Raw genomic sequence first — 12,929 nt, 5'->3', positions numbered from 1 at the left:
CATATCCTTTAAACCTTTTTCCCTGTTTCTATCTGTAATTTGACTGGAAATGCAAAAATTATTTTGCTTTATGTCTGTGGGAGTGCTTCACTGCTGTTTTCCATTACTTATAAATATATTTGATTTGTACTCAGATCGTGTTTCGCTCTGAATCCTGGAAATACAAGAAGTTAATGAATGAATGCGATGAGTTTCTCAAACATGTTGCTGGTTTGGAAGTTCTGGTCGGTAATGTTGAAGCAGAGGATCTACAACAGGTTATCGACCGCACTCACAGTTGGCAGGTAACTTTCTAGGAATGTCATTAAGGTTGAATTAATTTGGAATACTATGTATAAATATTTATTTTTCTCATACTTTTGGTCATATGACTATGATAAATGCATACTTTTGTTTATAATATTTGAATAAAATATATTTTATTTAAATCATCTTGCTATCAGTAGATTTAAAAATATAATAAACTGATAGTAAGATTATCTTATTCATAAAAAAAAAATAGAAGTTATCAAACTTAATTATATTTTGAAGTGATAAAGTAATGGAATTCAATATATAGTAGTGTTTAGATTTAATGGAAACGTAAGAGAAGTTATTAGAAATTTAAGGGAATCAACTATTTGGATCAGGGATCATGAATCATCACTCATCTTAAAAAGAGACTTTTGAAAATAAAAAACCAACGTAGACCAGGTAATTAACTAAAAAATGGTCACTAATCTCGGTCCGCGAGTATTGTGATATTCCTTGCAAAGTGTTTTGACAAATGAAAGAGTGCTCCTAGGTTCTTAATAATGAAGTGTTCATTCAATACGAAATCATGTAATTGAGTCAACATCATGTTATCTAACGAGGTTGACAATACCAAAATGAATAGCTTTATATAGAATTGATCAAGCCACAACATATTTGAATTTTGAAGTTTAGTGTTCATTAGAGTTCTGGGAGAAATTGAATTCAAAAGAAAATGAAGATTTTGTAAAAATAGCTTCTAATCAGGTATTCTTGTAACAATGGTAGAAACTAAGAAAGTGAAGACCGCAAACCTGATATGAGAACCATATGTGAATTTAGAAGAAATTAAATGGATGATAAGTCATACCATTGTATGATAAATTTTCCAGGGCTAGAGTATATGTATCAATTATCTTGTACCCGAGTGATTGCCAAGCCCTATATTTGCACTGGATTGCCTTACATCATAACAAAAGTGATTGAATAGGTATCCATCTACAACCATCAATTATACAAAGCTAAAAATCGTAAATGCAAATACTTGGACCCTCTCTTAGTGATTGTTTTGAGACTAACTTGCCACCTAAGTAATGAGATGATCCCTAGTACTACTTGAAACTAAATAAAGTCTATCATGGTACAAAAAGGATGAGAGTTAAAAAACAAGTAGAAGCAGATTTTTCATTGGCAAATTGGAAAATAATGACCTTTTGTCATTTTCTTAGAACCACCTCTCTGGATAGAAGGCTGTAGTGAAAGTTATTATTTTTGTACTGTCATTTATCTTTATTTCTGGGTTTGAATTCCAGGAAACAGCAATGTGTTTCATTAATCGATTGACGGATGAGTACACAGCATATAATGACATTATTCAACCCATTCAAGTCGCTGTGTATGAGATGAAATTTGGGTTATCACTGGTTCTGTCAAGCACCTTGGAGAAAGAATATTTGAGAAAAGTTGGGCATGAAAACATCAACTCGATTATGGTAACTTTGTCATTTATTGAATACTTGCATGTATAAATTTATTTATATTCTATTTGGAAGCCGACATTATGAACTTTTCAGGAAATGATATATGTACTTATGCGCTTCCCCCGAGCTGCTTCATGCAAGTTCATTTCCATTGAGTATGTTGGATTAGACTGGCATCCGTCATACAAGCTAGATTTTGGGGAAGACTTTAATTTGAATATGGGTTTGATGGAAAGGCTTTATAATCTTTCAAGTGGCGTTTCTACTGATAAGAAGGTAAATTAATTATTGGATTAGATTCTATTCCTAATATAATAATATGGATTGTGCAAGTTTTGTTTTGTTAATTAGTGTGTATTTGAATTTTGAAAACAGGTATCTGTGATGCGATATAGAGCTGCCATCTATTGGAACATTCTCGTTCAAATTGCATATTCTATATCAAATGCAAAAATAATCGACCGTGCATCTTATATGGTCAGTGTCCATGCTCTGGTTTTTTGTGCCAACTGATTCACTTTTATTTGAATCTGTTGAAATAATTATTTGCTTATAACTCGATATATTTCTCTACCAGCATTTGCAAAAGATATTTTACGAGTTTGCCAGCCTTTGGATGAGTATGAAAGGTTATGCAAAATCAAAAAGCGAATATGATGCTCAACAGTTCAAGTTTAAGTCTCGAGCATTCCAAATTGAGAGTGTTATTGAGGTTGAAATACCAGCTCTTGCAAATTCAAGTGCAACTGAAGCATTTTCTGAATGGAAAGAATTTTCTTATGAAGAAAAATCCGCAGACAAAGTAAGATTGGTTTTTTATGCTAAATGTATGTTCTTAATTAATTGATTCCATCTTCTATGTATTAGTCATCTAAAATCTGTTCAATTAATCAGATGGAATCATCAGAGGAATATGAAATATCGGATGAAGAATGGAAGTACCTGGAAGAGTCTTTCCTGGACAATGTGGTTCTCATTCACACTCAGTTATTTGGATCTGGTGATCTAGTCCAAGATGTGAGTCTATGTAGCCTTGGCTTCTATAGAAGTTAGAATATGATTTGCAATTTGGGGCTGAAAGATTTTTATGACTTATTGACTTCTTTATAAGTTAGAATATGATTTGCAATTTGGCATTGTAAACATAATCGAGTCTTATATCAGATGATTTTTTGTGAAATACATTTCGTGGTTTATAACCCAGATTTCGAGCTTCATTGGCTACTGGTTCAAAATATTTACTGACTTTCATGGGTTGGCCATAATCTAACACCGATTTGTATTTCAAAATAAATTCATCAAGATTAGATTGATTTGTTTTCTTGTATTTTAATATATATATTTTGATTTTTTTTCTTTTCACGATCACGCCAAGTGAGTGATATGACTTTTATATAATTTGTGTTGATCATTTGTTTTCAGTTGTCGTCCTTCTTTCCTAGTGATTTTTTTTGTTTAATTTTTTTTATTTTGCAGTTTTTTTTTGTCTCATAATAATGACTTCTTTTTTCAGCCCGGAATCTTCAAAATTTCTGATGAAGATCGGTTGCATTCCTTCAGCGAGTCATATAAATTGGGTATCAATTTAATCAAAGGTAATAATAAGTTCTGATTATGATTTCCACTTTGTATCTGGGCACTGCTTATGACTTTATATTATATTTTCTATTTTCTAATTCTTAATTTTTTCTTCTTCTCAGGTGTCCACTCTCCAAATTTGGCCAGTTTAGATGCTAAACTGATTCCAGAACATTTATTTTATCTCTGTATTGACTATAGAAGAAAGTTTCTTTCGTCATCCAAATCAGCTAATAGATTCAATTTTTACAAGGTGTTTCTCAGTTCTGTTTTTTTTTAATATTTTAGATCCTTGGACATCCTTCTCTTCCTCTTTTAATGGTTGCATCATGGCATGTGCATTTTTTTTTTTTTTTTTTTTATGGATCAGGATTCAAATGCTCATGAGATTGAACAAATGCTGAAAGTACTTGCACCACTAAGACAGCAGGTTTTCTCTCTTCTAAATGAGTGGGAAGAACAGAATGATCTTCAGAAATTTCTGGATGTCATTGACATGCTCCTGACTCTTCCATCTGATATCCCTCTAGCGAAGGTAGCTATTAATTACTGAATAGACTCCGATCTTTTACAACAGTTGATTTCCTATTGTAGAGATTAATAGAATTTGAAAAGTGTGTGAACCTCTATTGCCAATGAAGTTGTCATATACTTATATGCAGTAGCACACTTTTCCTTTATATATATAGATATAATAGAAAGCAAATTGATTTCATCCATGACTCGTCTGTCTATTCTTTCCTCTTTAGGTTTTTTCAGGGTTGCAGTTTTTACTTCACAAGGCTCAAGTTATGCAAGAAAATAATTCAAAGTTCTCCTTCTCAAGTACGAATTTTCTTTCAATTAATGTAGCTACAATGGTGTGCATCATGTTTTACTAATTTTATGGTTTTAATGACCTGTAGATCAGTTGAAAAATGTTTTTGATCTGATGTCATCATGGCATAAGATGGAACTGGGTTCTTGGCCCACACTGCTTGATGAGGTGATGGATCAATATGAGAACAATGCTAAAAAAGTAAGTGTCATGTCACTTCATTTTTGTTATAATTTGTTATATTTGTATTGTAGGACTCCATAATGGTTTGTAGCCTGATATCTTTATAGTACTAGGTAACTTTTGAAATGATAAGTTATGATAAGAAGCAAAAACACGCTAGTGATGGCCCTGCTAGGAATTTCGTTTCCCATTTTAAGCGGGTTGGCCATATCAAGAATTTCTAAATCTCTCCAATGATTGCACCTATTGCTCTTTGATTTTATCTGGAAAGGAAAAATGAAGAGAAATAAGAATAATAGCAAACTTAAATAAGGAAAATGATGAAAAACAGGAGAGTTGGTGGGTTGTATGGTTAATAATAATTTGATAATCAGAAACCAATACCTAGAGTGTGATTTTAATATTTGACTTGCTAATCTAGTGCATTAAATTATCATTAGCTTCTTTTGCTGGTTGTATTAAGATAACGACGCATAAAGTTATTATAAATGTATTTCAGAACTAGGGAAAGTTCATCTAAATGTTACTTCATTCTCTTTGGTGATATCCTCATTTATTTTATGCCGCAATAGCTTATTTCTTGTTGTCCCACTCTTGTTGTAGTTATGGTTTCCTCTATACTCGCTTCTTCTACCCAGTACTTCTGATATTCCATCCAGTACTTCTGATCAAGCAATTGTCCAAAGGTAAGTTATAATCAAGATTCAACCTGGCAATTTGACGTTTCATCTGTTAGATTTTGTGGCTTGTTTTCTGGAGTAACTTTTTTTCCCATATGAATCTTGTAGCCTGGAGGACTACATTCAGACCTCCAGTATTGGGGAATTCGGGAAACGTCTTCAGCTTCTTTATGCTTTCCTTGGTCAAAACCATATCAGTGCATGCCTGAAAAATAATTCCAGGTATATGTAAAAACAATTAAAGTGCTTATCGAAGCCAGTAGATAATTTGTCTATTATGTTCGCCCTTCCCCTCCCCCAAAAACAAACTTTTTTTTTTATTCTTTTGACACCATATTTTACTTCAAATCTTTAGTATTCTGTGAAATTGCTTTTATATGCGAATATAATACGAAGTTTTTTCTTCATTGCTGAACACTGCAGTCGTCCTTGTTGGATGGAACAGTCAACATTCTTGTTCTTGTACAATATTTTTGGATATTACGTGCAGTTCTTACCAATGTGAGTTCCTTTTGGTTTTTGTTTGTCCAATTTATTGTCTTTTGGTCTCTTTATGAATGTGAGTTCATAATTATGCAACTGTGCAGTGTATCGAAGTACATTGATGCAAGTAGGAAAGAAATATTAATTGAACTGAAAGAATTGGTGAAACTATGTCGATGGGAGCATGATAAGAGTTATTCATCAATTGAAAACTTGAAAAAGAGTCGGCAGAAGCTGAAAAAACTTATACAGAAGTATACCGTAAGTATCAAGCTGTCTATTTGATTATGTAAAAAAAGATGTGATAATTAGGATTGATCTTTTTACCATATTTCACTGTGCCTGCCATTGGTTTAGTTTTATATGTGAACAATTGGCTAATCTAATAATTGAGTGAGCTTAGCCTCTTTTGTAATTTATCAAGAATCTTGTTTTGAATTTCATGTTTGTGATACATTGTTCAAGTTCTTACGTATTCAGTATGTATTTTTCATGTTAGATTTGTGTCTACATATGTTTCTGTATAGCTTTATTAGATTCGTATAGGGTTTTGGTTCCTCACAATTTTAAAACATCATTGAATCTAAATAAATTTTAATATTAATACAAAAATTTAAAATTTAATGAGATATTAAATAACTTTTTATTAGTATATCTGGAAACAAATTTCTTATCCTATCCCGTTGATTTCTAGCACAACCCTCCTCTCAAGATACAAAATTTTAACCAAATGAACACAATAAGATAGGACACATAGTAGAGTTATACAATCATGTTGGCTAAATAAGCACCAAGTTTAGACAGGATATGATGACTTATAATTTTTTTTTTTTTCCAGATAGGCAAATGTAGTAAGTAGTTGTTAGATTAGGTTTATTTTATGCTATATAATATATCATTTTTGGAGCGCGAGCAGTTCTTGTATTAGTGTCTTCATAATTTGTATTTTCAGTTGTTTAAATTTTTTTTTGTATGTTGCTCTTTTCTTATTGTTGAAGGATATTCTGCAAGAATCTTTTCAAAATGTTCTACATAGAGGTTCAATCAGTAACGCTTCTGATTTGCCATTGTTCAGTGATGAAAACAGGTTATCTTATCTCACAGCTTATGGTCTTGCTGTAGTTTAATATTTTTTAGTTTTTTATTTAAGTTGTTGGAACTTGCTGGTGTAGGTCAATGTGGTTTGAAAACTGCAGCATGGCACTAGACAATGCTTTTCAGAATTTGCATCTTAAGAAAACATCAGCATGTGATGTTTTGATTTTACAGCAGAAAAATGTTGAAGGTTTTTTTTTCTTCTTTTTTTGTCACTTTCTTTTTGGTGTTCCTAGTTTTTTTTGGTCTGATTTGTTTCTTGTTAAGAAATTCTGAGAAACTGGCATTTTGTACAGAAATTGGAAGCATATTGAGATCTTGTGATTCCCAGCATACACTTTACCTGGAAGGATGGAAAGATGCATGGCATACTGTTGAAAATATTTATATTAAAGCAGTGGATTCCGGTAACGTTTGGAAGGATGATAAGCATGGTCAAAGGAAGAGAAGAACTTTGTCTGATCTTCTCGACCTTTTAAGAAGTAGTGGGTTGCCTCCCAACAAGTCAACTGATAAGGTGGTTTAAAGCTTAGTTGTTTCTTTTCATGAATGTCTAGATTATTTATTAAGAATTCGTAAAATTATTTGTTTTTTCTTATTTTTCTTCCTGCCCTTTTACTTAAACAAAAACACAGGACCAGCGTAAAGATTGGTGGTTCCTTGAGCTCTCTGGGAACGTGCAATGTCTACTTCTAGAAAATAGTAGATTCGCTAGTCCATCATCCTTGGAAATTGATGCTAAAGTCGAAGATACTGATGTCCTTGAAGAAAGCTCACTTAGGGAGTGGAAGACAGCTATTGAGCATTACTTTAAGAGTGTTACGTCTGTGCTTCTTCTGCAGGAGACATGCCAAAATCCTCATAAAGATATAACTCTTGAACAGGTAAACATATTTTTCCTAAATATTGGTAGAGCAAGGTCTCTGATTTGTTTCATTTAAATTTTTTAACATCATAATAAATATTAGTTTCATTTTGATTTTTTTCCAGATTGTTTTGCATTTTCTTCTTTTCATTGTATCTCATCACCGTGCTACTTTTTTTGCATTGTAAATGATTAGTTCTTTAACTATGGAATTTTTCATGTCTATTTATTCACTTTCATCATTATTATCTCAATCGTAGGACTGGATATCATGACCCACTTTCTGTGTGCCTTCTGAGTGTTTTTTATTTATTATGGTGCATTTGATATATTGAATGTGAACTTGGTTCTCTGTAGGTTAATAGGTCCAGTTCTTTCGTTAGTCAGCTTGTTCAGATACAAAAGAAGCAACTAGCGGATGCCAGTGCATTTGGCGAGAAATTGAAATGCTTTAGAGAATGTGCATCTACTGTGGGAAAGTTGTTTTCATTTTCCTCTCCCACTAATAACAATACAAGTTATATGTGCTCTATTGTTCCGAATCAGCTTGCTACTTACAAATGCATGTGGCAACAGAAGGTAAAATCGTGATTACAATTTTATTTGGATGCTTGTATTTCCTATAGTGTTTTAAGCATCTGATGTTAATTATATTTATACATTTTATATATATTTTATATTTTATTATGCAGCAATTATTTGATAGTCTGTGTGCTATATCAAATGGAGAATTACTCTTACTAAGGACAATAGTAAATAGCCATTTAAACACTTGTCAAAGAACAAGACCTTCAGTGAGTGAGATGACTGCTTCCATTGAAGAATTCTTACCAGTGTTCTGTAAATCAAAGGTGAATATATAATGGTTTTTGTCGTGAATTGCTTTAAATTTGCAATACTTACATATGGCCTTACATTTATGGAAAACATAATTACAGGAATCCTTGGATTCTTACCTAATTGGGGGGTCGAAAGCTGTCACTGCAGTGGCTTCTTCATGTCTTTTTGTTGTTACTCAAGAAATGGAGAAACTGGTATATGAAAATTTCAAGGTGATAAAGGATTTTAAGAATGATTTTCTTGTACCACAAGAGCAGGGTATAGATAGCAGCTCAGTTAAAAATGTTCTGATTCATCATTTTCAAGAAATAATTGACAAGGTATTTAACCTTTGGACTTAACCTTCTGAAGTCCAGTAATTTGAATGAGAAACCTGGGATTAATAAATATTTTTCTTTTCAGGCAAAAATAATTGAGGAAGAATTTACCACTGCAATAAAGGCAAATTCTAGTCCTGTAGATTCATCTGAGAAGGACCGTTTTTGCGAAAGACAGTGTGCGGAGCTTAATACTAAGTTTGATAAAGCCCTCGAGTCCACATATCAACACATTGCATCGGTGTTGCAGAATTTATGTTCCGCATGCATTATCCCTAGTGTTGAAGACTCCACGAAAAAAATTGGTTCAGGGAAAGTCCTATTTGACGGTTCATGGAAAGTGCTATTTGACTCATTTGAATCGTTTACCTCAAATCTTGACATCAACAAGCTATGTGATGATCTTTTAAAAACAATCACTTTTGGGGTAAGTTTTGTTAAATCGCAGGTTATTTTAATTCTTCCTTGTTAGGTGACTAAAATGATGATATGGTTGCTTGTAGGAGGAACTGGTGAATTGTTGTGACAATAAAATTTGCAGTCATTCTTGCAAAGTAGGAGTCCATTTTCAAAATCTTCATATGCTCGTGGATCTATTACTGAAATTCAGTGACGAGCTCTTGAAAAATTTCTTAGCTATGCACAGATCAGTAAGCTTAATACTCACTTACCTCTCTCTCCGATAGCATGAATATGTTATGTAATTGGCATATTATGTAACTTTTTTAGTAACTTACTGTTGTTTGAGTTGGATAATCTAATTCTGTATATCGATTTGCAGGTAGCAGTAACAACTCATGTGATTGCAAATGTTCTAGTTTCTTTATTTTCAAAAGGTTTTGGAACATCAGCAGAAAACAACGAGGAAGATGGAACCCTCAATACATCTGAAGATGCAAGTGGGACTGGCATGGGGGAAGGTGTTGGATTAAATGATGTCAGTGATCAGATCACTGATGAAGATCAGCTGCTGGGAACACGTGAACAGGTTAGTTTTGGGCCTTCTATTTTGTATTATTTGGTAAGTTTTGCCTATCAAATTTGTATTCTCAAGCCATGCATCATCGTTCTTTTGGCAATGCTGCAGCAAAAGGAAAAGCAAGAGGACTCCAACGAAGTGCCAAGTAGCAATAAAGAAGGCATTGAGATGGATCAGGATTTTCAGGCTGATGCAGTAAGCCTTAGTGAGGAGTCTAATGAAAATGAAGACTGTGATGGTGAGAATGAGGAGCTTGAGTCTGAAATGGGTCCCACGGGACCAGATAGTGAAGCAGTTGGAGAGAAAATTTGGGATCAGAATGAAGACGAGGCTCCTAAAGATACAAAAGAAAAGTATGAATCAGGACCTTCAGTTAAGGATAGAGACGTAAGCAACCAAGAGTTAAGAGCCAAGGATGACTCTACCATCAATGAATCTGGGGACGATAGTTGTGATGAAGGTGATGCTCAGAATGATGAAGCTGTAAACCAGAATGATTTTGATGATGAAGAAAATGCAGAAGAGGTAAATATGGACAAAGAAGAAGCATATTCTGATGCTACTGGATTGAAGCCGGATGAACCAGATCATTCTTCTGACTTGGAGATGGATTTGAATGCAAATGAAGATGTGGATCCTGTTGAAGAGGGAGATCTGGAAGGAGGGCAGAATGAGCCAGCTGAGAATGAGAACCAGGATGATGAGACATGCCCACCTGATGAAATTATGGAAGAAGCATGTACTGAAGTTGATGTTTCCTCTGAAAAAGATGATCTAGGTCAGGAAAATCAAGAGAATGGTGACATGAATTCCGCGGAACCAAAGAAAGATACATCTGAATCTTCTGATGTGGTTAATGCACAAGTTTCTCCTGTTGATTTAGCATCACAGTCCAAAACTGATTTGCAGACATCTGGTTCCGAAAATATAGCATCAGAGTCAAATTGGTCAAATAGCCATCATGACTTTGACAACCCTGCTCTCACGGGTGGCTTTCCTTCTAGTGATATGTCTGAGATGGATCTTAAGATGTCAGACTCCTCAAATGCTGGGGGATATAGTAAATCTCAACCTAAATCAAACCGTCCACAGCACGAGCATTCATTTTCTCAAGAAAAACAAACTAATCCTTCCCGAAGTACAGGGGATGCACTTGATTTAAGGAAAGAAAGAATAAATGTATCTGGTGATCTCCCTGAGGATAACCTAGAGAATCATGGTGACATGGATGATGATAATGCCGATGAGTATGGATATGTTTCTGAATTTGAAAAGGGGACAACTCAGGCTTTGGGACCTGCAACGTTGGAACAGGTTGATAGAAACATTGATGGTGATAAGCTTGATACTGAAGGTCGTGTTGGAGAAGATGCAAATTTGCAGTTTGGGAAGGAAAAATCAGAAATAGATTCTGTAAGTAATTCTTCCTTACTCCCTAGAAATGAAAAAAGGGATCAATCGAATATGCCAGCCACAGCGAAGTCTCAAGATGATGGATACGTGAATCCTCTTGCTAGCGCAAATATTGATCCTGAAAGTCGTTCGGAAGATGTAGTTTCTATCAGTAGATCATACTTGAGTGAGAACACACATAAATTAAGCCAACTTTCTGTACATGGTGTGCATGATGAGGAATTGGGAAATTGCCATGAACCTTGCGACGTTCCTGATCATGTGAAAGATATTGCTACTGCTCTCTGGAGAAGATTTGAACTTAGCACTACAAAGTTATCTCAGGAATTGGCTGAGCAGTTGCGTCTTGTATTGGAGCCCACGGTGGCCAGCAAGCTCCAAGGGTATTATAAAACAGGAAGAAGGATACATATGAAAAAGGTAGCTGATGTGTTCTTAATTCTTATTAATATGTATGGGCCTTATGATAAATAGTATGCATCTGTTGATGAATTGTCGGTGCTTACCCTCTTCCTTTACCTTTTAAAAAATGCCAGGTAATACAATTCATAGCAAGTTATTTCCGTATGGATTTAATATGGCTTAGGCGGACCAGACCCAACAAACGTGATTACCAAGTCGTGATTGCTGTTGATGATTCACGTAGCATGTCGGAGAGCTGCTGTGGGGATGTTGCAATTGAAGCTTTGGTTACAGTATGTCGTGCTGTTTCTCAACTCGAAATGGGGAGTTTGGCCGTTGCGAGCTTTGGAACAAAAGGGAACATAAATTTGCTGCATGATTTTGATAGGCCATTCACCGGAGAGGCTGGGGTTAAGGTTAGCAGGATTTAAACAAGTCTAATTTTTTTCTCCCTTTTTTGACCTTAGTATGTATTCATTTGTTGACTATGTTGAAAGGATCTGATTGTTTGTTTTTGACTGAGGAACAGATGATCTCAAATTTGACGTTCCAGCAAGAGAATACTATTGCCGATGAACCAGTTGTTGATCTGCTGAAATTTTTGACCAACAAGCTAGATGCTGCAGTTGTAAAAGCACGTCTTCCGTCTGGACGTAACCCCCTACAGCAACTTGTTTTAATAATTGCAGATGGTCGTTTTCATGAAAAGGTATATATGATTAACAATCTGGCTGTCTCATTATATATTCATAACTTTTGCCCTCTTTTATTCAATTGTATCTTTTTCAGGAAAACTTAAAGCGGTGTGTTCGAGATGCAATAGCCAGTAATCGAATGGTTGCTTTCTTGCTTCTTGACAACTCTCAGGACTCAATAATGGATCTCATGGTATTTATTCACTGGCACAAGTAATTTTTATGATATATAGTTTTTCTTTTACCTAACCTCGACTTTCTGCACAACAGGAAGCATCCTTTGAGGGCGGAAAGATGAAATTTTCTAAGTACATGGATTCCTTTCCCTTTCCCTATTATATTGTTCTGAGGAACATTGATGCACTGCCTAGAACCCTTGCGAACCTACTGAGACAGGTAAGTTTGATTTCTTCCTCCTTTTCTCGAGTCAGAAGAAGACGAAAAGAAAGTATTAATATTGTTGTGTTTATTTCAGTGGTTGGAGCTTATGCAGTATTCAAATTCCTAAGTGGTTGAAGACTCATTGAAGACATTAAAAATCCATTTGAGTTCAAGAATGCAGATACGACATGTGATTTATATTGAAGAGGGATTAGAAAACATCATTGGGTTATTGGGTCTGAAATTTTTTTGTACATGAAAAGTACATGAAATTGTATAATAATTAATAACAATTATACAGTTGTACAATCCAATGTACAGATTCTACTTTGATTAAGAATGTGATGTTTGCTGCATTCAATGAAATCCTACTAGCAAGTAATTCTGAACATGTTTTTTGTACTTTAAATATATCTTGTGGCTAACACGACCACTGGGGTGATATAAAGTTTTTGAATTGAAACTTTCAAAGATGATAAAAAAAATTTA

General features: G+C 34.3%; 1 protein-coding gene across 1 annotated transcript in view; it reads left to right on the top strand.

Annotated features, from left to right (window-relative positions):
* LOC123883042 (midasin-like) overlaps window positions 1-12,831 on the top strand; it is a 42,223-nt gene extending 29,392 nt beyond the window's left edge. Inside the window, exons 47-77 of the mRNA XM_045931736.1 lie at window positions 135-284; window positions 1,545-1,724; window positions 1,806-1,988; window positions 2,088-2,189; window positions 2,290-2,514; window positions 2,607-2,729; window positions 3,226-3,307; window positions 3,413-3,543; window positions 3,661-3,825; window positions 4,040-4,115; window positions 4,196-4,308; window positions 4,894-4,976; window positions 5,079-5,192; window positions 5,394-5,471; window positions 5,558-5,714; window positions 6,452-6,540; window positions 6,626-6,738; window positions 6,845-7,065; window positions 7,184-7,432; window positions 7,771-7,992; window positions 8,106-8,264; window positions 8,352-8,573; window positions 8,656-8,997; window positions 9,074-9,220; window positions 9,352-9,558; window positions 9,658-11,382; window positions 11,499-11,780; window positions 11,894-12,073; window positions 12,154-12,252; window positions 12,330-12,455; window positions 12,535-12,831. Of these exons, the coding sequence (XP_045787692.1) occupies window positions 135-284; window positions 1,545-1,724; window positions 1,806-1,988; window positions 2,088-2,189; window positions 2,290-2,514; window positions 2,607-2,729; window positions 3,226-3,307; window positions 3,413-3,543; window positions 3,661-3,825; window positions 4,040-4,115; window positions 4,196-4,308; window positions 4,894-4,976; window positions 5,079-5,192; window positions 5,394-5,471; window positions 5,558-5,714; window positions 6,452-6,540; window positions 6,626-6,738; window positions 6,845-7,065; window positions 7,184-7,432; window positions 7,771-7,992; window positions 8,106-8,264; window positions 8,352-8,573; window positions 8,656-8,997; window positions 9,074-9,220; window positions 9,352-9,558; window positions 9,658-11,382; window positions 11,499-11,780; window positions 11,894-12,073; window positions 12,154-12,252; window positions 12,330-12,455; window positions 12,535-12,567 (6,378 nt within the window). The 3' untranslated portion in view covers window positions 12,568-12,831. The remainder of the gene's footprint in view (window positions 1-134; window positions 285-1,544; window positions 1,725-1,805; window positions 1,989-2,087; window positions 2,190-2,289; window positions 2,515-2,606; window positions 2,730-3,225; window positions 3,308-3,412; window positions 3,544-3,660; window positions 3,826-4,039; window positions 4,116-4,195; window positions 4,309-4,893; window positions 4,977-5,078; window positions 5,193-5,393; window positions 5,472-5,557; window positions 5,715-6,451; window positions 6,541-6,625; window positions 6,739-6,844; window positions 7,066-7,183; window positions 7,433-7,770; window positions 7,993-8,105; window positions 8,265-8,351; window positions 8,574-8,655; window positions 8,998-9,073; window positions 9,221-9,351; window positions 9,559-9,657; window positions 11,383-11,498; window positions 11,781-11,893; window positions 12,074-12,153; window positions 12,253-12,329; window positions 12,456-12,534) is intronic.
* Window positions 12,832-12,929: the final 98 nt, after the last annotated feature.

The sequence above is a fragment of the Trifolium pratense genome, linkage group LG5 (assembly GCF_020283565.1).
Source record: "Trifolium pratense cultivar HEN17-A07 linkage group LG5, ARS_RC_1.1, whole genome shotgun sequence".
NCBI classification, from domain to species: domain Eukaryota; kingdom Viridiplantae; phylum Streptophyta; class Magnoliopsida; order Fabales; family Fabaceae; genus Trifolium; species Trifolium pratense.
This window is presented reverse-complemented; position numbering and strand designations above follow the sequence as displayed.